The following is a 23,862-nucleotide window of genomic DNA, read 5'->3' on the forward strand; positions in this document are numbered from 1 at the left end:
GAAGAAACCAGCAGGTGCTGACAAGGGGGGCAGAAGCTGCTGTGGAGCCCCAAGGATCCCTCTCCACCCCACCCTTAGAAACACAGGCAACCCTGGGTCTGCCAGAGTGCCCGCTGAAGGAGACATGGTACCCACAGGTGCCCAGCCGTAGCACCTTTGAGTGTGGCTGAGGTCTGCAGGGTTTTGGGCTCGTGCTGGTGGATGGTGCCAATGATGTCAGGGTCAGCATGGAAGCGCTCCCGGTCATTCTGCCAGAAGTTTCCAGGGGATAGCAACAGGCACCCGTGCTCAGGGAGTATGTCCCGGAGCTTCCTGAGGCCCGGCAGCAGGTCTGTCACCTGCAGGCACACCTCCTCCAGGCTCCTGGTCCCCGAGCTGTGCAGGAGACAGCAGGAGGCAGCCTGTGTTGCTAGGAAGGAGGCCCTGGAGGTGCCTGGTTCTCAGAGAGCCCGAGTACAAGGGCAGCAGGGGAGCATTCTTTCAGGCATCCCACACCCACAACAAAAGCCAGTCACTCAGGACAGGCAAGTTCTGGGAGCACACACCACCCTCCCACTCACACACCTTGGTCAACTGGGAGGGCAGAGGGGACAGGGTGAAAGGCAGGGGCTTTGTCTCATTCACCAAAATCCCCGTCAAAACCCTCAGCTAACTGAAGGCAGCTACAACAGAGCCACATGGCAGACCTGGGTGCACCCCTGGAGCTGGCCCATCAGCATGGCTGCAACCGTGCCATTCAGGTCCTGCCACCCCAAGGCGGTGAGGCAGCAGAGGCACAACTGAGCCAAGCCCGTCAGCTCGTGGCAGCCAGCCTGGGGGATACCCACTGTCTGTGACATGGGGCTGGACCTCAGGCTGCCATCTGTGACATCTGCAGGAGTCCAGGCACAGCAAGCCTCAGGGAATCCACAAGGACGCTGAGAATGCACAGCTGTTCTGCCCGTTCACCCAGTTTCTGCAGAGCGGGCTGCTCCATGGAGGTACCGAGGGCTGCCCTTGGCACAGGTCGGCGGCTGGGCCCCTGAGACAGTTACCTGTCTCTTAGCACATGGTTCCGGACCTCCTCCACCAGCTGGAATGCCCGGGACAGAGGTGAGCGGAACACATCGACTGCTAGGAGGTTCTTGTGCCAGGGAGACACAGACGACTTGACAAAGATCTGCTGGACGTAAGCCACTGGAGCACCCACGTACTGCAGAAGCAAGGGGATGGAAGACTGGCTCAGCGCAGAGGGCAGCTGGGGCCCACGCGCAGGGAGGCTGTGTTCAGCACCCGCAGGCGAAGCACTATGGGGCCAAAGGTGCGGCCCCCCAACCAAAGATGCCCAGGAAGGGGGTTTCACCATTGCTGAGCCACTTCCCACACCTCCCCACTGGCCAGGGTCAGCAAACCGTGGGCCACACGCGGCAGGGGGCGCAGCACCTGTTTTTCTAAGTAAGGTTTTATGGGACACAGTCATGCCCGCTCCACTCAGAGTCTCCCAGCGTTGCTCTCAGGGCAGAGACTCTGTGACTCATGTGGCCTAAGACATTCACCATCTTGCTTGTGATGGGAAATGTCTGCTGACCTCGCAACAGACCACAAGCTCCCAAAACCTGCTGTTGCCTGTCTTACTGACCCTAGTTTGGCCACTTGCAGGGCCACAGCTTTTGAAGATCAAAATACCCAGTCTTACAGTCCCAGCTCTCCAGCTGGGCAGGCTGGAAACAATCTGCCTTCTGTGGGTCTCAGCCTCCTCGTGCAGAGGGGGAGGGACAGTCAGCCTGCAGCATCAGGGAGCCACACACACACCACAGAGACACACGTGTGTTAAACAGCATGTGCAGAGACTAGTGGACATACAAGCACACAACAGCTGCAGCACATGACTGCATGCCTATGGAAACAGGAGGCCACCTCAGGCATCATGATGGTGCCTAGACGCCAACCTGGTCTCCTCCCTGAACATCGCATGCTCCTCCTCCCAGAACCTGCTCTGCCCTGGAAGAAGGATCAGCAGGGGCTTCAGAGCCCAGCCAGCCGAGGTGCTCAGAGGAGCCCTGCCAGGCGCCACAGTACAACTGAAGGAGTGGAGGCCAGGATGGGTCCTGGTTAGGCAGTCGACCCAGAGACCCAGAAAGGCCTGACTCTCTGTTCGACAGAAACCATTCTCGGGCATCTGCTATGTGCACAACACTGGATGATGCAACTTTGGATGAAACATTGACTCAACTGAGTCAAAATACAGAGCACAGAGGGGCTGGAGGGGGAGGCGCCTGGGCAGTGCCAACCACGCTGAGTGGGATGGCAGAGGTGCGTGCCAGGCACACCTGAGGGCGGTCCAGCAGGAGCCTTTGCCCCCATCTCTGCTTTGGCCAGATCTGACCAATGACAATGACGACATGGTGATGGCCACAGACATCTGCCACGTGGTGCAGCGACGGCCCAGGCGCTACACTTACCCTCTGCATCCCTTCCCTCAATCCTGTGATGATGTCCACTGCAGGCCCAGTTGGCATCCCCATTTACCAATGCAGAAACTAAGGCACAGAGGTGCTCAGCAACTTGCCCCGAGTCACACAGCTGGAACAGGGACATTTCTGCCTTCCCTGCTGTTCCCCTTGTTTCCTCTCTTCCCAGAGGGAAGTGCCTGCCCCAAGTCCACAAGGCCGCTGACCACAGCGACTCCAGCACAGGGTGGCCCCAACTCAGGGTGCAGGGACCTGGCCGAGTTGACAAAGCCCTCCCTGGGGGACACCCACAGGCGTGAATTCAGGGTACAGCTGTCATCCCTCTGTGGGACACGTCTACAAAAGAGGGCTGGAGGTCACCCCCAGAAAGAACCACAAGTAGAGAACAAATGCAAACAAATCAATCAAAATGGCCACATCTTGTGAGCACACACTGCACAGAGGAGGAAGTTCAAGGAAAGCACTGCAGTCGCCCTGAGCATCTGCTAGAAAGGCTGGCAGAGAGCCTGGCAGCACCAGGGGCTCTGCAGCACAAATACTTAAGTCCATGGGGGTGAAAAATCATTCAGAAGGTTGACAGACGTTAGGAGGACACTTTGCCATCCCAAACCGACAGCCCGTCTAGTCTAGGGAAGAACAGATCAACGCCACTTGACAGATATGCCACACAGCAGGCGCACAACACTCCTCAAACTGTCAAGGCCATCAAACATAAGGAAAGCCTGAGACACTGTCGCTAGGGAAGTAAGGCCACCAGTTCCCTCCTCCCCCAGGACCCCGCCCGGGACACTACAGGCACCTGGCTGTCCTGTCTACTGAGGCTTCTCAGGGTGGGGGTTTCCCAGGCTTCCCTTACTCTGAGTGCCGAGCAAGGCTGCGTACAAAGTCCCTCCCTGGGGCCGCCTGGTCGTCCTCACGAGGTAAGATGCCCTTCTCGCCTACCCACCGCTCACCCCAGCTGGGGCCAGGCCTGGTCTCCTTGCTGAGGGGCGGCCGTCACGCTCTCCATGGAAAGGGGCCTCTCCTCCCCATTTACTTATTATTCGATCATATGGACTCAGGTATTTATACACTTGGGGTTACGATCCAATCCACTGTATTTTGTTATACAACATATTTCACTTCCCAGCATCGGCCACTGGGAGCTTCTCAGTTGGCTCCTGTGTCTCTCGGACATAGATGGTATTTATTTCCCACTGACATCTCTGTCTCTTCCCAAGCAGCCTGGGACTTCCTTGGAAGACGTGAGGCTCTGCATGTCCTGACAACATCCCACCAGGCAAATTGCAGACCCTTGGTGCCCATGTCCTGCATGAAGGCATAAGTGGTCTGTGGACTCCATGGCTTCCCTGGCGTGGGCAGTGGACACCCCACCGCCCACATCAAGGCTGCCCACTTTCCCTTGGAGCCCCTTATTCTCAGCCTGCTGAGCAAATCCCCCTCTGCACAGGACTGAGGATGTGGACCCCACTCAGAGCCCAATGGGCACACTCTCGCTCTCTCCTCCATGCCGTGAGAACATGGGGCTGGTGCCATTGCAGCCAGGTCAGGGGATCACAACCGGGCCGACTCACAGCCAGGAGATGCTCTCCTTCTGAGCTTGAACCACAATATCCCCAAGGGGCCGTGGCCTGGCCACGAGTCTTGCAACACACTTGTTCTGTCTGGGTCGATAACTTCTGCATCCCTACTCCCTACTATGCCTGTGTTCCTGGCCAACAGTGGTACTGTGGACAGTCCCTGGGGGTGAGGTCGCCAACCGCTGAGCTGCTGGGCACCAGACCTGGGTCTCCTTTAGTCCTGACCCCTGAGCCCTCCTGTGTCTGAACACCCACTTCCTGCAGCCGTCCAGGGCAAAGAAGGGTGCCAGGGAAGCCTGGAGAGCTTGCAGACAGCTAGACGCTCCCAGGCGCATCATTGAACGTTTGCTCTGCACCGTCAGGCCCACTGAGCTCTACTAGCCAGCAACACCCACAAACACAGACTACCTTGTTGAGATAGGGACTTCAGATAATTATGTGGTAAAACCTCATCAGGAGGTTAATGAAGGTGCACGGTTTAAACCAAGGAGGCCCCACTGTGAGCCACTGGTCTGGCAGGGCCACAAAGTTACAGAACTGGCTTCTGCCAGCATCCGAACACACTGCCTCTGGCCTTTGTGACCAGTCAACAAAGCCCAGGCTGTGTGCTCCCCAGTGACACCAGATGCCGTTTAATATCCACCTATCTTACCAGATATGGCTCCTTGAGCAACAGTACAGCTGAGTTTGTAACATGATGCCCAGCTTCTGTGTGACCCCGGAAGGAATGTGCAGCCACTGAGAGAAGGCAGGAGACTGTCCCTGAGCCCAGTCCCTCCTCAACAGCCTCCACATGTCAGGGACTGAAGCATGGCATGAGGTTGAGAAGCTACTCAAGATGGTAAGGTCTCCAAACAGCAGGTCCAGAGTTTGGGTGAGTGAAGCCCTGAACATGACTCTCAACTGGAAGGGCCTGTCCTTGTTTGCATCAGCGCTCAAACTGGAGACAGTCTGCAGAGCAGAGCGGCCCAGAAGCACTGGGCTCCACCAGGACACCCGGATCCTAAAGAAGTGTGGACCCCACATAAGCTGCAAAGTGAGACACGGTGCCACCCTTGGGTCCCCAGCTTCCTGAACTGTAATGGGTTAAAACCCTGCTTTTTACCTGTCTGGACTGTGAGGAGCAAGGAGGACCTAAGAGATGTGACAGTCAGACGCAACCTCCTGGACACGTCTCCTCAGGCAAGAGAAACAAAATAAAAAATGAACAAGTGGGACTAAATCAAACTAAAAAGCTTCTGAACAGCAAAGGACACCATCAGAAGATCAAAAAGGCAACTACAGTATGAGAGAATATATTCGTAAACGACTCGTCTGATAAGGGGTTAATGTCCAAAATGTATACAGAAACTCAGATGCTTCAACACCCAAAAAACAAATAACCCGAATAAAAAATGGGCAGAGGACCTAACAGACATTTCTCCAAAGAAATACAGATGGACAGCAGGCACATGAAAAAAATGCTCCACATCCCTAGTCATCAGGGAACCGTAAATTAAAACCACAGTGAGATACTACCTCACACCAGTCAGAATGGCCACTATCTACAAGACAGGAAACAACACACATCAGTGAGGATGCGAAGAAAAGGGAGCCGTCCTCCACTGTTGGTGGGAATGTCAATTGGCGCAGCTACTGTGTAAAGCAGTACGGAGGTTTCTCAAAAAACTAAAAATAGAAATAACATTCTACTCAGTAATTCCACTCCTAGGAATTTACCCAAGGAAAACAAAATCGCTGATTTGAAAAGACATATGCACTCCCGTGTTTATCACTGCTCTGTTTGCACACAGCAAAGATATGGAAGCAACCTAAGAGTCCATCAATAGGTGAATGGATAAAAAGATGGTACATGTACACAATGGACTACTATTCAGCCATAAAAAGAAAAGAAATCCTGCCATTTGCAACAACATGGATGGAGCTAGAGGATATCATGCTCAGTGAAATAAGCCAAGCAGAGAAAGACAAATGCCATATGATTTCAATTATTTGTGGAATATAAAAACAAAACAGAAGGAACAAAACAGCAGCAGACTCATAGACACTGAGAAGGGACTACTGGCCACTTCAGGGGAGGGGTTGCATTGGGTAGGTGGGGAAAGTGAGGGGGATAAAGGGGCACAAAAATTATCAATCATAATGTAAGTTGGTCACAGGGATGGAAGTGCAGCATAGAGAATAGTCAATGATCCTATAACATCTTCCTATGCTGACAGATAGTAACCAGACTAGAGAGGGAGAGGATTTAAGAATATGAGTAACTGCTGAACCACTGTGTTGCACCTCTGAAACCAATATAACATTGTATATCAAAGATACTTCAAAAGGAAAACTTACTTGGGGGAAAAAAAAAAACAGGCGCACACAGCCAACACCGGCTGTCAGAGCACCCTATGGACACACACGATGGCTCTGGGTACCAGCTGGCACAGTGTGGGAGCGGCCAGGCTGTGAGACCAGAGCCACTGGCCCAGCCATGCCAACCACACACCAGCTTTCCTAGGATGGTCACACTTCTGTGTCGCCTGCTGTTTCCTTTCAAAAAAGGTTACTCATTAAAATTTTTCTGGTGACTGTCAAGCTGCTCAAGGACATGTATTTGCCAGTCTGAAGCTGACTCGTGCCCTAGGCAGTTTCTACCACGCAGGGCCCTCCTCAGCAACCCGCGGGCACCTTACCCACTCTGGCTGCTCACTGGGTTCTCCTGGTTGGCAGTCAGGGGCTGCAGGCGGGGGTGAGTAATCCTTCATCGGAGTGGTGAATTCCACAGGTCCTGCTCCTGGCAAGGGTAGCTTCAGCAGAGGGTAGCTGGGGTGAACAGAGAGAGAAGGGTCAGGACGTGAACAAGGGAGGCTGTGCAGAGGCAGTACCTTGGGGCCCTTGGAGCTGCACTGAATTCCTCCTGCTAGGAATGTACAAATGCCTAATATATTAAGATCATAAAACTTCAGAGCTAGAAAGAAACTCAGAAGCCACCCAGGGAAGAAATTTTCAGACTCAGTTTTAGTCACAGAAGCTTACAAGGAAGCCTGATTCATAAAATACACTGGTTGAATACTTTTAGAGATCTAAAAAAGGCAAGATACTAAAAGAAAAAAAATTGTTACACTAGACAACAATAAGAAATGAGAAAAAGCTATGAAAATCCAGAACGGTCCAATTCAGACTGCTAAGCAATCATTCCAAATAACAGGGACAGACAGTGACAGGCTGAGGGGTGCAGATCACACCAGGCCACATGACACATGTCCACGGACCTGCCACACAAGGAAACCCTGGCCTTGCATCAGAAGGTTGGCAAACAAATGCACATTTAGTTTCAGGACTTTTTAAAAAACATTTTTTTCAACTGAGGATTAATTTTACACGTGTGATACACAGGTCTTCATGTAGTACAGTGAATTTTTACATATGTGTGACCATTACCTGAATCAAGCTGTAGGACACCAGAACCTCAGAAGGCAGCCTCATGCCCCCGCCCAGTGAGGGGCACACTCCCAAACCACAATCAGGACTTCTGCCACTATAAATGAGGTTTGCTTCCTTCCGTACGGCTTTCACATGAGACCAAGCACTACCTCTGTGCTACTTCATGAGCGGTTGCTTTCACGTGTCCTGCACCTGCTGGAGTCACCCACACTGGTACACGTGGCAAGGTCATTCTCCTCCACAGTATGTTCTGCTCCTTTGAACAAACACACTGTAGTGCATTTACCTGGCCACTGTTGGGGTACTGAGCTATTAAGAGTAAAGCTATTGTGATTGTTTGCATATATGACTTCTGGTGGCCACCAGCACTCATTTTTCTTGGTTAGGTTCCTAGAATGAAATTTCTGGGTTACAGGATGTCATTAGCTTGGCATTATAGACGATACAAGTTTCAAACTAGTTAAACAAATGACAGTTCCAACTGCTTCAAATCCTGCCACCTCTTTATTTTGTCGGTTCAACTGATTGCAACCATTAAGAGGGAGCAATGGTTCCACTTTGTGGCTTTAATGTGGGACAATGCTGAAAATCCTTTCATATGCCCATTGGACATTTGGATATGTCCTCTTTTGTGAAGCGTCTCTTCAACTCCTCTGTGTTTTAAGCAGGTCAACTGCCCTCTTGCTGGTTTATGGCTTCTCACATACCCTGGACACGACCCGAGTCCTCCTCCCAGCGATCAGCCTCCCTCACATGCCCTCACAACTCCCCAAAAGCTTTGTATTTACAGCATCTCCATATAGTCTGATTTCTTCACTGCCTTACTGGTTGTTTCAGAACATGTTCAGTTTCCACGTATCTGTGATTTTTTGCCGTTTTCCCTCTCTTACTCCTCTTAGTTACATTCCACTGTGACTGGAAAAGATCCTTCCTATCATCTTGTAAGGACAACGCCTCAGGACTTACTCTGTGGCTGCCTGCGGTCAGTGCAGGGTGCTCCCCTGCACTGAGACCGTGTGTGCAGCGCTGCTGGGGGGACGGTTCCCTCGGTCCGTTAGGTCTGCTTGGTTCACAGCATCGCTCACGTCTGCATTTCCTTCCCCGCCCGTCTGCTTGTTCTGCCCCCTATGGAACGTGGAGAGCTGCCGCCTCCAGCTGCCGCTGCCGCGCTGACCACTTCTCCACACGGTCCCGCCGGCTTTGGTCATGCGTTCTGGGCTTGGGGTCGGGTGTGTGTAACCGTTACAGCCTCCTGCTGCACTGAAGCACTTATCAATACGCTCTTTCTCCCTTGTAACACTTTGCCTGTTGCCTGCCAACAATACAGCCACTCCTGCTCTCTCCAGTTCACGCCTGGCATGGATTATCGTTTCCATCCCTTTACTTCCTGCCTCGTTGTGTTCTTGTATCTCAAGTGTAGCACAAATCTAAGTGTTCTGAATACAGCATATGGCTGGAGTCTTTTTTAAAATCTCATCTACCAACTTCTGTCTTTTAATCGGAGAGCTTAATCTTATTATTATACATAATAAGACTACTGACAAGGGAGTGTTTACTTAGCCATTTAGTTGTTTTCTCTAAGTCTGGTATGATTTTGTTCACTTCCTCCACTGCTGCTGTTGAATTTGGTTTGTTTTTTACAGTGTGCCATTTTGATTCCCTTCTTTCCTTCTCTGTATGTTTCAAGCTGTTTTCTTAGTGGTCACCTCAGAGATTTCAATTATTATTAACAGCTTCTAGCAATCAAAATGAGACATTTTGCTAAAGAGGAGTCTGTTCTGTTTAGCAATTTAAGTAACCACATATTCCTCTTGATACAGGCAAAAGAAAACACCAAGAAAAAGATTCTACAAAAAAGTCCAAGTGCAAGAGAGTAATGCCCACCATGGCCACCAAATTCTAGACCAAAAGGAAAGCTTAGAAGAAAAATGTCAGGGAATTTTCAGAAGAAAACACACACTCATTTTTCTGAAGTGACAAAACAGACAAAAGACATGAAGAAAGAAGTCATGTAGGGCTTTCTACCACCGCCTCTGCAGTGTTTCTAGGACCAGATTTACCCTGATCCTACAGAGCCCAGGAAACGGACCAGGCCCCGGTCCCCACACTTCCCCTGCCCTTCCTGTCCCAGCAACACCCACTCTAGCCACTCAGGGCAGGAACTTTGATGCCAACCCTCTACTGCTCCACATCTAGTCCTTAGAGAATCCTGCAGGCTCCTCCAGAACACATCCAGACTCAGCCACATCTCACCGCCTCTGGGCTCCCACTAGACCAAGCAGCCATCTCCTCTCCCCTGCAGTAACACACTAGCCTGGCTAGGCTCCCTGCTTCCACCCCTGCAATCCCGGCCCTTTCTCCTGATCACATAGGACTGCAGCCCGGACCTCCCCCAGCCCGGCCCACATGCCTTGCCGTGGCAGTGCCTCTACAGCCTGCTCCCCACTCCTGGCCACCCAACACATCTTCAGAGGCTGCTGGGGCCGTACCCTCATCCCTCTGATCTTATTTCTGGGCGTGCTGGCCCAGTTTCCAACCATCCGCACTTGCGGCCCTTGGAGGCTTGTCTGCCTAGGTGAGAAAGTCCATGGTGCAGGAGTGCCTGCTGGCCGGAAAGGGGCCTCAACGAGGTGTTGTCATTGTGCACATCAGGGATCGGCAGGCTACAGCCCACAGTCTCCTTTTGGGAGGTCTATGAGCAAAGAATACTTTTTTAAAGGCTTATATAAAACAAAAATAAAACAAAGAAAAATATACAAAAGGGCCTGCACGTGGCCTTCCAGGGAGTCTACTGACCCCACACAAGCATCCCAGCCACACACCTGGGTGGGGAGCTCCGAGGTGGTGCTGCCCCATCCCTCCGTGTCCCCCTGTGAGGTTCCTGTCCTCTGGCCATGGGGGGAACGTGTGGGACGACGGACCTTCCCATCTTCTTCACTTTCCCACCTTCCTACCAAGTTCACTGCATCCTGCATACATGCTACATGTACTCAAATCCTTGTCTCTGGGGGCACCCAAAATGAAATGCTCCCCTGCACCCCAAATGCTGGCCAAATTCCTGTTTATCCCTAAGGCAACACTGCCTCTACTCCTCCACCCCTGGACTAAAAGGCACCTATGCTCTGTACACCGATCCCAGGAACTCTGTTCATCTGCTTATGACTGTAAAAGACACGTGGGGAGGGTGCATGCCATTTTAATTTCTGCATTGCCAATACCAGCCACATGGAAGATGTTCAACAAACATGCATTATTTATGTACCAGATGCTGCACATGGGGCACAACCCGTGTGTCTATACAGGAACCCACCGTCAGGAGGGCCTGGTACTGGGGTTTAAGGTTCTGCAGTAACCACACAGAAATTCTTAGTAAACTTATCTTTACACTGGGGCTTTGTCAGTGAGCTCCGACACAGTGGGCCATGTGCTGAGGGTCTTGAGTGTAGGCTCGTGCATGGCCCCTCTTCTCTAGCACAGGCTCATGTCCACCAGCTTCCTCCCCTTGCATCCAGGACCTGCCCTGACCCTCCTTGTCCAGGTACCCCATTTGCCACTGGCCAATGCCAGGGGCCTGAGTGTAGGAACAAGGAGGGCCAGGGCAGGTGTGCACATCCCGCTGCGTCCTGGCAGGGCAAGGGGACAGCCCCCCGAGCCTGGCCGGCAGCACCACAGTACACCCTGCGGGCACTGGCAGGATTCTCTCTCCCCACTCCCATCCTGTGATGGCACTTCCCTGCTTTCTGAGCAGGCAGCCCTGCATGCTCACGTCACCCTGTGTGCAAACGTGGCTGCACAGCTCTGTTATCGTGATGGGGAAACCGAGCATGTGGAAACAGCAACCCCAGAAATGGCACTCAGTGTCACATGGGCACGGAAGATGGGGTGTGTTCTCCTCCCTCCTCGAGGGGAGCACTGCAGGACTGGGAGGGGTGAGAAAAGCCAGAAGGAGTCATTTCTGAGGTCACCTGACCTCCCTTCTTCAGGTCGTGGGCATCGTGGGTAGCAAAGGAGTCTCTGGCCTCCTACAGGCTTTTTGGAGCATCTCTGGAGCTTGCCTGTGAGGCCAGGAGTAACGTCTGCTCAGGGGTGCCCTGGCTTTGGAATGCTGAGCACATCAGCACCCTGAGCCACTGGGTGAGCGGCCTGGGGCTCTGGACTCCAGGATTGACAGAAGAGGTCTGGGGTGCTCTGGGACCCTGCCAGTCACCCGGCCCAGCTCTCAAAATCACGAAAGAGAATGCAATGTGCGCAGAGTGCCACAGGGACACAGAAAGGAGCCAGTCCCACAGTCCCCTGAGTGCAGCCCCTAAAGTGGCCATGGAGATGTGGGCACATGGGGGAGACAGGCTGAGAAGCAGAGGCTGCTTTTTTCCAGAGAAAGAGGGTTCAGGACAGGCCCACTCTGGAATGCCCACACAAGCTCCACGGTGGTCATTTGACAGGGGCCTTAGAACAGCCTCACTGTGACTGCAACCTGCTTTCCAAGTTTAAATCCACCTTCTACCCATGGGCACAGGCTGTGGAATCACAGGTAACCCTGTGCCCTCACGTTAACCTCTGACCTGTACCAGGGCAGTCCTGCTGGCTTTGCACCCTGGCCTCCTTCCTGCCCCATGGTGCACCCCCTATGCCCCACAGCGGGCCCAGAGCCAGCACACTCTGCCTTGGGGGACTGCTCAGGGCTGCATCTCAGTCCTACTGGCTGAACCTCCGAGGACATAAACAGACACCTCTTGCCACAGTCTCCTCAGGCTTCCCAGAGGGAAGGGCATTCACAGTGCAGGGTGGCATTGTGGTGAACAGCAGGCCAAAGGCTCAGGTGGCTGCCTGGCCAGGCAGGGTATCAGGAGCAGCCTGGGCCCAAGCTGAGCGGGCCGCTCACTCCCGGCATGATGACAGGTAAACATTCATGGCACTGAAGTGGCTAGTAAGCCTCCCGACAGCTTCCATGACCCGCACTTGCTTTCTGGAGGAAACCTGAGGCCCTGATGCAGACGGGGAGCTGCCCAGGCTACCCAGGGTAGAAGCGGTAGCAGGGCCCAGAATCTACAGGTTCTCTGAGAGCCTTCATTGTCGTCAGAGGGTGGGCGCCCTTGTCTAGCCTTGGAAAACGTTTCCTAAGCCAATCAGATGTTGAGAAAAGCTTTTTAAAAACTCTGTTAAGATCACAGGACAAAGATGCTGTTTTGGGAAAATAAGTTCACAGCACGAAGAATGTGATGACACAGACTGGTGGTTCTCTCTTCAGATTGAGAACATGAGGGAACCAGAGTGCCACCAGAGGGCGGGACGACAGAGGGCAGCAGGTGCGCCGGGTCCTGCCCCGCTGGGGAGCAGAGGCTGAATGGGCACAGCCACACGGGAAGCCTTCCCGCACACCTCTCTCCGCACAGGGTAGCACCACAGCCATGGCTCGGCTGTCTGGCTTGGGAGGTCGGTGCCGCTCTCTGGCACAGAGATCGAATGTATGGCCACATGCACTGAGGTGCTTTCTCCTTGACTTCTATCAGGTGGGCCATGCCCTCTGTGCTATCTAGGCAGAGCCTGTAAGGCCCTGTCCCTGACCCACTCAGCTTAGACCCCGTTCTCAGGCTTCTTGGTTAAGGAGAAAATTCCTTCAGTGACAGGCACCAGCACCAGTTCTCCAACAAGGTCCTATAGCCTGGTGGGATAGAAAAGGATCTATTGTGACCCACCACACAGGGGTGCCCCTAAGTAGCTCTTCATGCTAGAGTCACCATCTTTACAGGAACCACAGAACAGCAACCCTCCAAGGATGCCAGGCAACCAAATGAGCAGCAGCTTGGAAGGCTATGCCGGACGCTGTCAGGGAGACCGTCCCCTCCCTCCCAGCAGCCTGCTCCACCCTGAGCCTCACCCTCCCCTTCTCAGGACTGTGGTCAGCCAGGAGCCCCTGATGGACCGAGGCAGGCGTGGCCACACTCAGCTCTGCTGGCTGCTACACACCGAGTTGATTGTATCTGCCTCCTCACTAGCCCCTGCCCCCCTCCTAGCTCACCTGAGAGAGGTGTCCATACTTGTTGAGACTTTGGCCATCTCATCATCACAAGGCCCCACATGATAAATTCAAGTGCAGTGTGTCTTCAAACACTTGTGTGATATCAAGTCATTCATTCAAAAAGAAGACCCAACTGCAACAGAGCAACTGCTGCACATACCCTACACTCCTGTGCAGGGAGCTGCCTGGTCCCAACTGGCTGTACACAATCCCCAGAAGATGGACGGCAAAGAGAAGTGCTTCTCTCTTCCTGCAGCTAGAGCTGTCTGTGCAGAAGGGGAATCACAACCACCTCCACAACTGCCCACCCAGATACAAGCCTACCTCAATATCCTCATCCATCCGGTGTCTATTTACCCCATTCCCCCGTGCAAAGGTGCACAAAGGGGTCATCAAGGAACTGGGAATTCAGCGGAGGGGAAGCTGGGTCCCACCACCCTCCACAGAAGGCAACCCAACTGATAATAACCATGAATCTCACCACAAACTGCTGGCCCAGAGATGAGAAAAAGGGAAGTAGAACTTAGAGGAGTTTTCAAGAAGCAGCCTGGCTCACCATGTGGTCTGTAGGCAGAGCTGTCTTACAGATGCAAATTCCTGGTCTCACCTCAGACCCCATCGGTAACAAACTGTGGGGTGGAGGCTGCAATCTGCGTTCAGTGTGCCCTCCAGGTGATTCTGACACATGCTCGGGCTGGAGAACCACTGCCATGCACAGGCAAGGCCTGGACAGTGCAGCTTCGGAAGAGAGACAACATGAGGGAGCGGCCAGCGCAGGGCTCTGGGGGCTGCCCGGCTCCTCAGCTAAAGGACGTCACACAACGTGACACAGTCCACAGAACACAATGCAGACTCGGTGGGGAACTGGGTGACAAAGGGACAAGGTGCAGGCACCAGATGCCTAGGCCTGGATTTGAACCCCCGGTTCTGTTCTTGTGTAGACCAGCCAAGTCCCTGATCCTCCATCCACCGTTGGTTAAATGGAGATATAAGTGGGCTTCTCCCACAGTTATTATGAGGGCTGATGAGACCAAAAATCAAAATATCTAGCCTGGCACACCAACTGCGCCCAGTAGGGATTCCCAACGAGTGGTGCTCAGTGGTCCTGCTCAGGCAAGCCCTTGGGCTCACGGACAACTGTGCTGACAGTGGAGTCAGCCCTCTCCCTCCTGCACAGCGATGACCACAAAGAAACATCGCACACTGGAGGCAAGAAGGGCTCTTTCACCGCCGTCAGTGTTTTACAGCCAGAAGGGCCATCAGATGGCCTCCCACATTGGACTTCTTGCCGCCATGGCCTTCAGGCTTCCACAGGCTAGCCAGACATATCAAGAGAGAGAGAGAAGTCACAAAAAAACAAAATCAGAAATGAAACTGGACAAGAAGACAAGGACCGAGGGCAGTCACGGCCCTCACGACAGTCCTTGTTGACCAAAGCAGGCCCCAAGAATCAACGTGAGGGCAGGAGGAGTTGCTGCAGGAAAATGATGGAGGAACAGAGACCCAGGCCTCTGGGGTTAGCCTGTGAGAGGGTGTCCAAGGAATTGTTCAAATGGACTTTGCTCTGCAATACTCAGTCTCCTGCTCCTAACCACGTACCAAAAGGAAACTGAACTCCGAGAAGGAATATTAAAAGATCATGCCTTTCACAGTAAGTACATACACATCAATGATTACCTTAAATGTAAATGGACTGAATGCACCTAACAGAACACACAGGGGGTGGCAGAATGGATAGTGAAACAAGACCCAGCTATATGCTGCCTACAAGAGACTCACTTCAGACCTAAAGACACACAGACTGAAAGTGAAAGGATGGAAAAGATACTTCCTGCAAACAAAAGGGAGAAAAAAGCAGAAGTGGAAGTCTTTATATCAGACAAAACAAATTTCAGAACAAAGAAGGTACCAAGAGACAAAGAAGGACATTACATAATGATAGAGGGATCAGTCCAACACAATCATCTAACAATCATAAATATCTATGCACCCAAAATAGGAGCACCTAAATATGTTGCACAAATACTAACAGACCTAAGTGGGAGACTTTAACAACCCACCTACTTCAATAGACAGATCATCCTGACAGAAAATAAATACGGAAACAGAGGCACTGAACAACACATTAGATCAGATGGACCTAACAGACATCTACAGAGCACACCACCCAAAAGCAGCAGGATACACATTTTTCTCAAGTGCACACAAGAAGTTCTCCAGGATGCATCACATATTAAGACACAAAAAAGAGCCCCAACAAATTCAAAAACATTGAAATTATATCAAGCATCTTCTCAGATCACAATGGTATGAAACTAGAAATTAACTACATGAAGAAAAACTAAACAAAAACACACATGGAGGCTAAACAACATGCTTCTAAGTGATCAATGGATTAATGAACAAATCAAAGAAGAAATCAAACAACATATGGAGACAAAATGAAAACAGAAACACAACAGTTCAAATTACGTGGGATGTACCAAGGCCGTCCTGGAGGGAAGTACATAGTGATACAGGCCCGCCGCAAGAGGCAAGAATGATCCCCAATGGACAACCCAACGTCACAACCAAAGGAACTAGAAAGGGAAGGACAAAGCCCAAAATTAGGAGTAGGGACAAAAATAAAGATCAGAGCAGAAGTAAATAAAATAGAGAACAATAAAACAACAGAACAAAAGTCAATGAATCCAAGAGCTGGTTCTTCAAGAAAATAAACAAAATAGATAAGCCCCTAGCCAGACATATCAAGAGAGAGAGAGAAGTCAGAAAAAAACAAAATCAGAAATGAAACTGGAGAAATTACAACCAAGACCACAGAAACTCAATGGATTACATGACAATCCCATGAAAAATTATATGCCAATAAATTGGACAAGCCAGAGGATATGCAAAAATTCCTAGAAATATCCAATCTTTCCAAGACTGACCCAGGAACAATCTGAACAGACTGATTACCATTAACGAAATGTAAACAGTAATTAAAAGACTCCCAACAAACAGAAATCCAGGACCAGATGGCTTCATAGCCGAATTCACCAAACATTTAAAGAAGAGGGGTTACCCATCCTTCTTAAAGCATTCCAGAAAGCAGAAAAGGAGGGAATACTTCCAAAGTCATTCTACAAGACCAGCATCACTCTAAAACCAAAACCAGACAGGGACACCACAAAAAAAGAAAATTACAGACCAATATCCCTGATGAACACAGAGGCAAAAATTCTCAGCAAGTATTAGTAAACCTAATTCAAAAATGCATCAAAAAGATCCTCCAGTGCAACCAAGTGAGACTTACTCCAGGGATGCAAGGATGCTACAGTATTTGTAAATCAATCAACATCACACACATTAATAAAAGGAAGGAAAAAACCACATGATCATCTCCACAGATGCTGAAAAAGCATGTGACAAAATTCAACATCCATTCATGATAAAAACTCTCAACAAAATGGGTATAGAGAGCAAGTACCTCAACATAATAAAGGCCATATATAACAAACCCACAGCCAGCATCATACTTAACAGTGCAAAGCTCAAAGCTTTTCCTCTAAGATGGGGAATAGGACAAGGGTGCCCACTCTCACCAGTACTGTGCTGAATAAAAGTACTGGAGGTCCTTGCCACAGAAATCAGACAAACAAACATAAAAGGCATCCAAATTGGTAAGGAAGAAGTTAAACTATTTGTAGATGACTTGATATTATACATACTAAAGACTCCACCAAAAAACCTATTAGAACTAATAACTGGATTCAGCAAAGTCGCAGGATACAAAATCAGTATGCAGAAATCTGTTACATTCCTACACAGTAACAACAAACTAGCAGAAAGAGAAATCAGGAAAACAACTCCATTTACAATTGCATCAAAAAGAGTAAAATACCTAGGAATAAACCTAACCACGGAAATGAAAGACCTGTACTCTGAAAACTATAAGACACTCATGAGAAAAATTAAGGAGGACACCAATAAATGGAAATTTATCCCATGCTCATGTATAGGAAGAATTCATATGGTCAAATGGCCATCCTACCCCAAGCAATTTACAGATTCAATGCTATCCCTATCAAATAGCAACATCATTTTTCAATGAATTAGAACAAATAGTTCTTCTAAAATTCACACAGAACCACAAAGGACCCTGTAGAGTCAAAGCCATCCTGAGGAAGATCAAAGCTGGGGGTATCATGCTCCCTGACTTCAGGCTCTACTACAAAGATACAGTAATCAAAACAGTTTGGTACTGGCACAAGAACAAACTCATAGATAGATGGAACAGAATAGAGAGCACAGATATAAAACCTGACATATATGGTCAATTAACATACAATAAAGGAGCCATGAATATACACTGGGGAAAGACAGCCTCTTCAACAACTGGTGCTGGGAAAACTGGACAGCTACATGAAGAAACTGCATTACTGTTTAACTCCATACATAAAAGTAAACTTGAACTGGATTAAAGACCTAAATGTAAGACATGAAACCATAAAACTCCTAGAAGAAAACAGGCACAAATATCCTGAATGTACGCATAAGCAATTTTTTCCTAGACGCATCTCCTCAGCCAAGGTAAACAAAAGGAAAAATGAACACATGGGACTACATCAAACTAAAAAGCTTCTGTACAGCAAAGGACACCATCAGCAGAACAAAAAGGCATCCTACAGTATGGGAGAATATATTTGTAAATGACTCATCTGATAAGGGGTTAACATCCAAAATATATAAACAATTCATATACCTCAACACCCAAAAACCAAATAACCTGATTTAAGAGTGAGTGGTGGACCTGAACAGACACTTCTCCAAAGAAGAAACACAGATTGCCAAAAGGCACATGAAAAGATTCTCCATATCACTAATCATCAGGGAAATACAAATTAAAACCACAGTGAGACACCACCCCAGACCAGTCAGAATGGTCATTATCCAAAAGACAAGAAATAACAAGCACTGGTGAGGATGCAGAGAAAAGGGAGCCCTCCTACACTGTGAGTGGGAATGTCAATTGGTGCAGCCACTGTGTAAAGCATCATGGAGGTTCCTCAAAACACTGAAAATGAAAATACCATTAGATTCAGTAATTCCACTTCTAGGAATTTATCCGAAGAGAACAAAATACCTTATTTGAAAAGATATATGCACCCCTATGTTTATCACTGCATTACTTACAATAGCTAAGGTATGAAAGCAACCTAAGTGTCCGTTAGTAGATGAATGGATAAAGAAGACGTGGTACACATACACACAATGGAATAGTATTCAGCCATAAAATGAAAAGAAATCCTGCCATTTGCAACAACATGGATGGACCTAGAGGGTATTATGCTCAGTGAAATAAGCCATGTGGAAAAGGACGAATACCATATGATTTCACTGATTGCTGGAATATAAAAACAAAACAAAACAGAAGAAACAAAACAGCATTAGACTCACAGACACTGAGCAGTGACCAGGGGGAGGGGTTGGGGTGGGTGGGTGAGGAGGGTGAGGGGGATAAAGGGGCACAAAAATTCTCAATCATAACATAAGTCACAGGGATGAAAGTGCAGCATGGAGGATATAGTCAATGGTCCTGCAACATTTTTCTATATGACAGTAACTACACTCATTGTGGTGAGCATTTAATAATGTAAGGTAACTGCCAAATCCCTATCTCATAGACTTTAAACCAATATAATATTGTCTATCAACTATGCTTCAATAAAAAAAAAAAAATTCCACCACCACAAAATCATACTGATTATCTCATGGCTTCTTAGAAGCATCTAAGCATTATTTTCAGATAGGTCACCAGTAGCATCAAACCTGGTGAACTGCAAAGCCAGGGCCAGCCTGGATTGTTTTACTTTTTGGTTAAACACCCCAGAACTAGAGGTCTGAACTCAGCAGTTCCAAGGAGCCTTAAATTCCACTGTGTCAAGAGCACACACAGTCCAAGGGCTACAGAGCAGTCAGGTCAGGAGGACTGCTGTCCCAAGGCACTCTAGGGCAACTCTGAGACGTACCAGCAGGCCAAGATGCAGAGCCCTGTGAAGAGAATGATGGGGATGGGGTAGGATGCGCAGAGCAGCCCATGGCTGTAGAAGGCCTGAGATATCTTCCCACGAAGCCTTTCAGTCAGGGTCATCCTCAGCTGCAGTCACCTTGCTGCCATCCCGGAAAGTAACCATGGAACAGCCTGGCACACACAGGACAGCACAGATGTCGGACACACACCATCTGCAGGTACCTGGCAAGAAGGGAGAGAAGCCAATTAACAAAGAGCACGTGGCTGCCCACACTAGAGCTGCTGGGGCAGTGGCCATAGTACTGGGGGATGGGGGTCAGTTCCTCAGCTGCCCCTGTGCCAGGTCTGGAGGACACCATTCCCAGCATACAATACCTTTGCCAGTTCTTAGCGACTGGGTAGTTTCCAAGTCAGTCTAACCAAAGAAGCCTAAAAACTGCTCCTCTAGCTCTGGTAACAAGGTCCCAGCCCTCTTCCACACCAGGAGTTTCTGTGAGTCCTCTCCCCAGAAGACAGCATTCTTGCAGGCAGTACAGAGGGCTGCCTGCATAAAGCCACCAACTTTAGCTGCTCCCTGCCAAGTAGGCACTCTGCACACCCTCCCACCATTCTCTGTGCACAGGCCAGACAGAAAGAAATCCTTGGGAAAACCCTTTATAGGGGCTGGACCTATCAAAACACACATTCTTCAACAGTGAGTCACTGATAGAGAATATTCTGTGGGGTCAATCCTCAACATGAAAACAACAAAACCCTAGGCCCCTGACACAAAACAAAGTCCACTCTGGCAGCCGGATGAGGTGAAGTCGCTGCTCCTGGGCCCTCCGGTACCTGCCGCCCAGTGGTTGTCTCCTTCTGGAACTAAGAGCAGCCCAGGCTGGCCCAGGGAACAGCCTGGAAGGACTGTGGGTCAAGGCACCCCTCCCTGACCCGGCTCCAGGCCAGGTGGGCCTCTCCCTGCGCTCTGACTTCTGGGCAGATGTGCCCGCTTATCCAGGCCCAAGACCAGGCCGCTCTGCCTAGCCCTTTCCTAAGACGAGCACACCAGCCTTTCTTTCCAGTCTGTGAGCCATCCCACATCCTTCTACTAAGCCCTCTTTCTGCTGCCGTGAGCCACAGTTGCTTCCATGTTGAGAACCATAACCCAGTAAAATGAAAACAGAGAACTCCAGCAGAAGGCCCCTCCCTCACTGAACTCTCATTAATTCCACATCTAAATCCACTTCTATTCCTGATGGTGCCTCTTTTGGTCTGTGCTTTGGGGAACCTGCCCAGACATGTGTCCTGCTTCGGTTCGGCTCACTGATGAGCGGCCAGGCCACAGAGATGACCCCTCAGGAGTGTCAAGGCCAGAGACGAAGAGCAGGAGCCACACCACAGCCACCTCACGAGAAAGAATGGCCATTGCTCCTTCCACATTCCTGGAAACAGTCGTGAGTGGATATCCATTTTCCAGTCTAGCAGCCTTCTAAGGAAATATAAAAACCCCTATGTGGGCCAATTCAATAGGCAATGGACAGAGGAGTCAGCAGGTGCCAGCTGCTGGCCAGCTCGCATGGCTCACCTGGAGCAGGGCAGGTCCAGGAAGGCTCACGGTGGATGCCAGCAGGAGACCAGCAGCACAAACACGGGCTGGGGAAGCGGCATTTCCCTTGTCCCCGGGGAGTTAGCAATTGCTAATGAGACACACACAGAGCCATTATCAAGAACCCTGAAGATCACAGGCCATGGACACTGTGGCCTCCCTAGCTTCAGTCCTATGACAAGCCCCACACCTCTTCCCTTGGGTGCCCCCAACCCAAGCCCTCTGGGAGGACCTGATCTCCTAACTCCAATCTCCTTCTCAAGCCTCTTCTGCACACACGCACAAGCAGGGCGGGTGAGGGGCCCACCTTTGCAGTGTAAGAGATAAAAATAATTCGCTTCCATTTTACAGCAAATACAAATCTTTCTGACATGACCTTAGTCAGCTTCAGCTTCCTTTAATCTTTATTAGTTAATCCATTTGTCACTTTTCACAGCCCCTCCAAAACAAAGCTTTAAAAAATAAATCCAGGATATGAACAGACACTTCTCCAAAGAAAACATTCACATGGCCAACAGACACATGAAAAGATGCTCCACATCACTTGTCATCAGAGAAATGCAAATTAAAACCACAATGAGATATCACCTCACACCAGTAAGGATGGCCACCATCCAAAAGACAAACAACAACAAATGTTGGCGAGGTTGTGGAGAAAGGGGAACCCTCCTACACTGCTGGTGGGAATGTAAATTAGATCAACCATTGTGGAAAGCAGTATGGAGGTTCCTCAAAAAGCTCAAAATAGAAATACCATTTGACCCAGGAATTCCACTTCTAGGAATTTACCCCAAGAATACAGCAGCCCAATTTGAAAAAGACATATGCACCCCTATGTTTATCAGAGAACTATTTACAAGAGCCAAGAAATGGAAGCAACCTAAGTGTCCATCAGCAGATGAGTGGATAAAGAAGATGTGGTACATATACACAATGGAATATTATTCAGCCATAAGAAGAAAACAAACCCTACCATTTGCAACAACATGGATGGAGCTGGAGGGTATTATGCTCAGTGAAATAAGCCAGGCAGAGAAAGACAAGTACCAAATGATTTCACTCATCTGTGGAGTATAAGAGCAAAGAAAAAAACTGAAGGAACAAAACAGCAGCAGAATCACAGAACCCAAGAATGGACTAACAGTTACCAAAAGGAAAGGTACTGGGGAAGATGAGCGGGAAGGGAGGGAGAAGGGGAATAAGGGGCATTACGATTAGCACACATGGTGTGTGGGGGGCCATGGGGAGGGCTGTACAACACAGAGAAGACAAGTGGTGACTCCATTGCATCTAACTACGCTGATGGACAGTGACTGTAATGGGGTATGTGGGGGGGACTTGGTGATGGGGGGAGTCTAGTCAATATAATGTTCCTCATGTAATTGTAGATTAATGATACCAAAATAAAAAAATAAAAAATAATAAAAATAAATGTGTGCCCCAACAAGAAAAAAAAGAACTTGGAATGGGTATATTAAAGAGTTATACATTGCACTTGAAAAAAAAAAAAGAAATCCGAATTCTGGTTCATCGTGTAGCCTCCCCACTTGAACTCAGCAAGAGGAGACACTGTCCCTCTCACTCCCATATACATTTTGATTCCCAGCTATTCCACAGCAAAATGTACACAACCTGAAACAAAAAACCTGTTTATCTTATATTACCCCATACATACAGGTTTATTCAGACCAAAATGTACAGCTCTTGCTTCCTGAATTTACAGAAACACAACATATTGAAAGGATGGAGGCCCCCAAGGTCTGAGTGGACCACATTTCACAAAATGTAAGTAGTTGTGCACCTGCCTTTGCAGGAGACCCCACTACAAGCAAGCACAGCTCAGTTTGTTATTAGACACCCAAATTACAGAGCCGTAAAGAAAAAGCTACGGAACCAGGACAGACGCCTCTAAGCAAGTCTGCCAAGAGGACAAGTTAGGTCAAGTCAGATTCCCTGGCTCAGATGACAAAGGACACCAAGGACCAGGTGAGTCCACAGATGCAGACTTGGGGCAGGCTCATCCCATTCTGTCATACGCTTGGTTAAGGTGCCCAGGTTCTGAACCCACCCCAAATGAGACAATAAACGTGTAAGTTTTAGAAAAATCCATCGACATACACTCACAATATATTACTGTAAGAAATGATTTTAAAATATTATTATTTGATTATTCTGTGCCTGTGTTCACCAAACTTTTGGCATATAAAATTTTCTTCAACCATCTCACACACACAAAGCTCAACCAAGAAAGATACATGTGCCAAAGGCCAAAGGGAGGTGGACAGAGTAGGAAAGATGTGAACACCAGAGACTGCAGGGTCTGGCTCACAGTCTTCCAGATCACCTGCTGAAAATCCTTACCATCTTCCCGAGCTTCAGCCTCACTGGACCCCTCTTGCAGCTCCTTACCACGAACGCTTACTGACAAACCTATTTCTCTGGATTAAATGCCAAGCAACTCCAGGTAGTATGGTATGTTTAATAGGAAACTGCCAAAACATATTCGAGAGTGCCTGCACCACTTTACATTCCCACCAGCAGCAGGAGACTGGATTTCTTCTCATCCTCGCCAGATCTGCACTGCCACTATTCTTACTTTAGCTGTGCAAATAAGCATGTATTGATATATGATTGGGTCTTAATCTGCATTCCCCTGTGGCTATGACACCGAACTTTGCCTGTGTCTATGTATTCCTTAAGACGGGACATCGTGTTCTTTGCAGAGACAGTTTAATTCCTTCTTTGCCAATCTTGATGCCTCCTTCTTTGTTTTTCTTGTGAAA

The 23,862-nt window shown here is 49.3% G+C and overlaps 1 protein-coding gene across 5 annotated transcripts in view; it reads right to left on the reverse strand.

The window, feature by feature from the left end:
• The window catches only part of SCAP (SREBF chaperone), a 50,503-nt gene that overhangs the window by 10,418 nt on the left and 16,223 nt on the right, over positions 1–23,862 (reverse strand). For 2 of the 5 annotated variants that reach the window (XM_073230509.1, XM_073230508.1), the window contains exons 2-5: positions 19,493–19,716; positions 6,712–6,841; positions 1,035–1,192; positions 155–375 (exon numbers count right to left, since the gene is read on the reverse strand). In XM_073230509.1, coding sequence (XP_073086610.1) covers positions 155–375; positions 1,035–1,192; positions 6,712–6,841; positions 19,493–19,614 — 631 coding nt within the window. In that variant the 5' untranslated portion in view covers positions 19,615–19,716. Of the gene's footprint in view, positions 1–135; positions 376–1,034; positions 1,193–6,711; positions 6,842–19,492; positions 19,717–23,862 lie in introns of those variants that run through there. The other 3 variants (XM_036994461.2, XM_036994463.2, XM_036994464.2) reach the window with 3 other exon arrangements.

Source organism: Manis javanica, chromosome 3, assembly GCF_040802235.1.
Source record: "Manis javanica isolate MJ-LG chromosome 3, MJ_LKY, whole genome shotgun sequence".
Classification (NCBI taxonomy): Eukaryota; Metazoa; Chordata; class Mammalia; order Pholidota; family Manidae; genus Manis; species Manis javanica.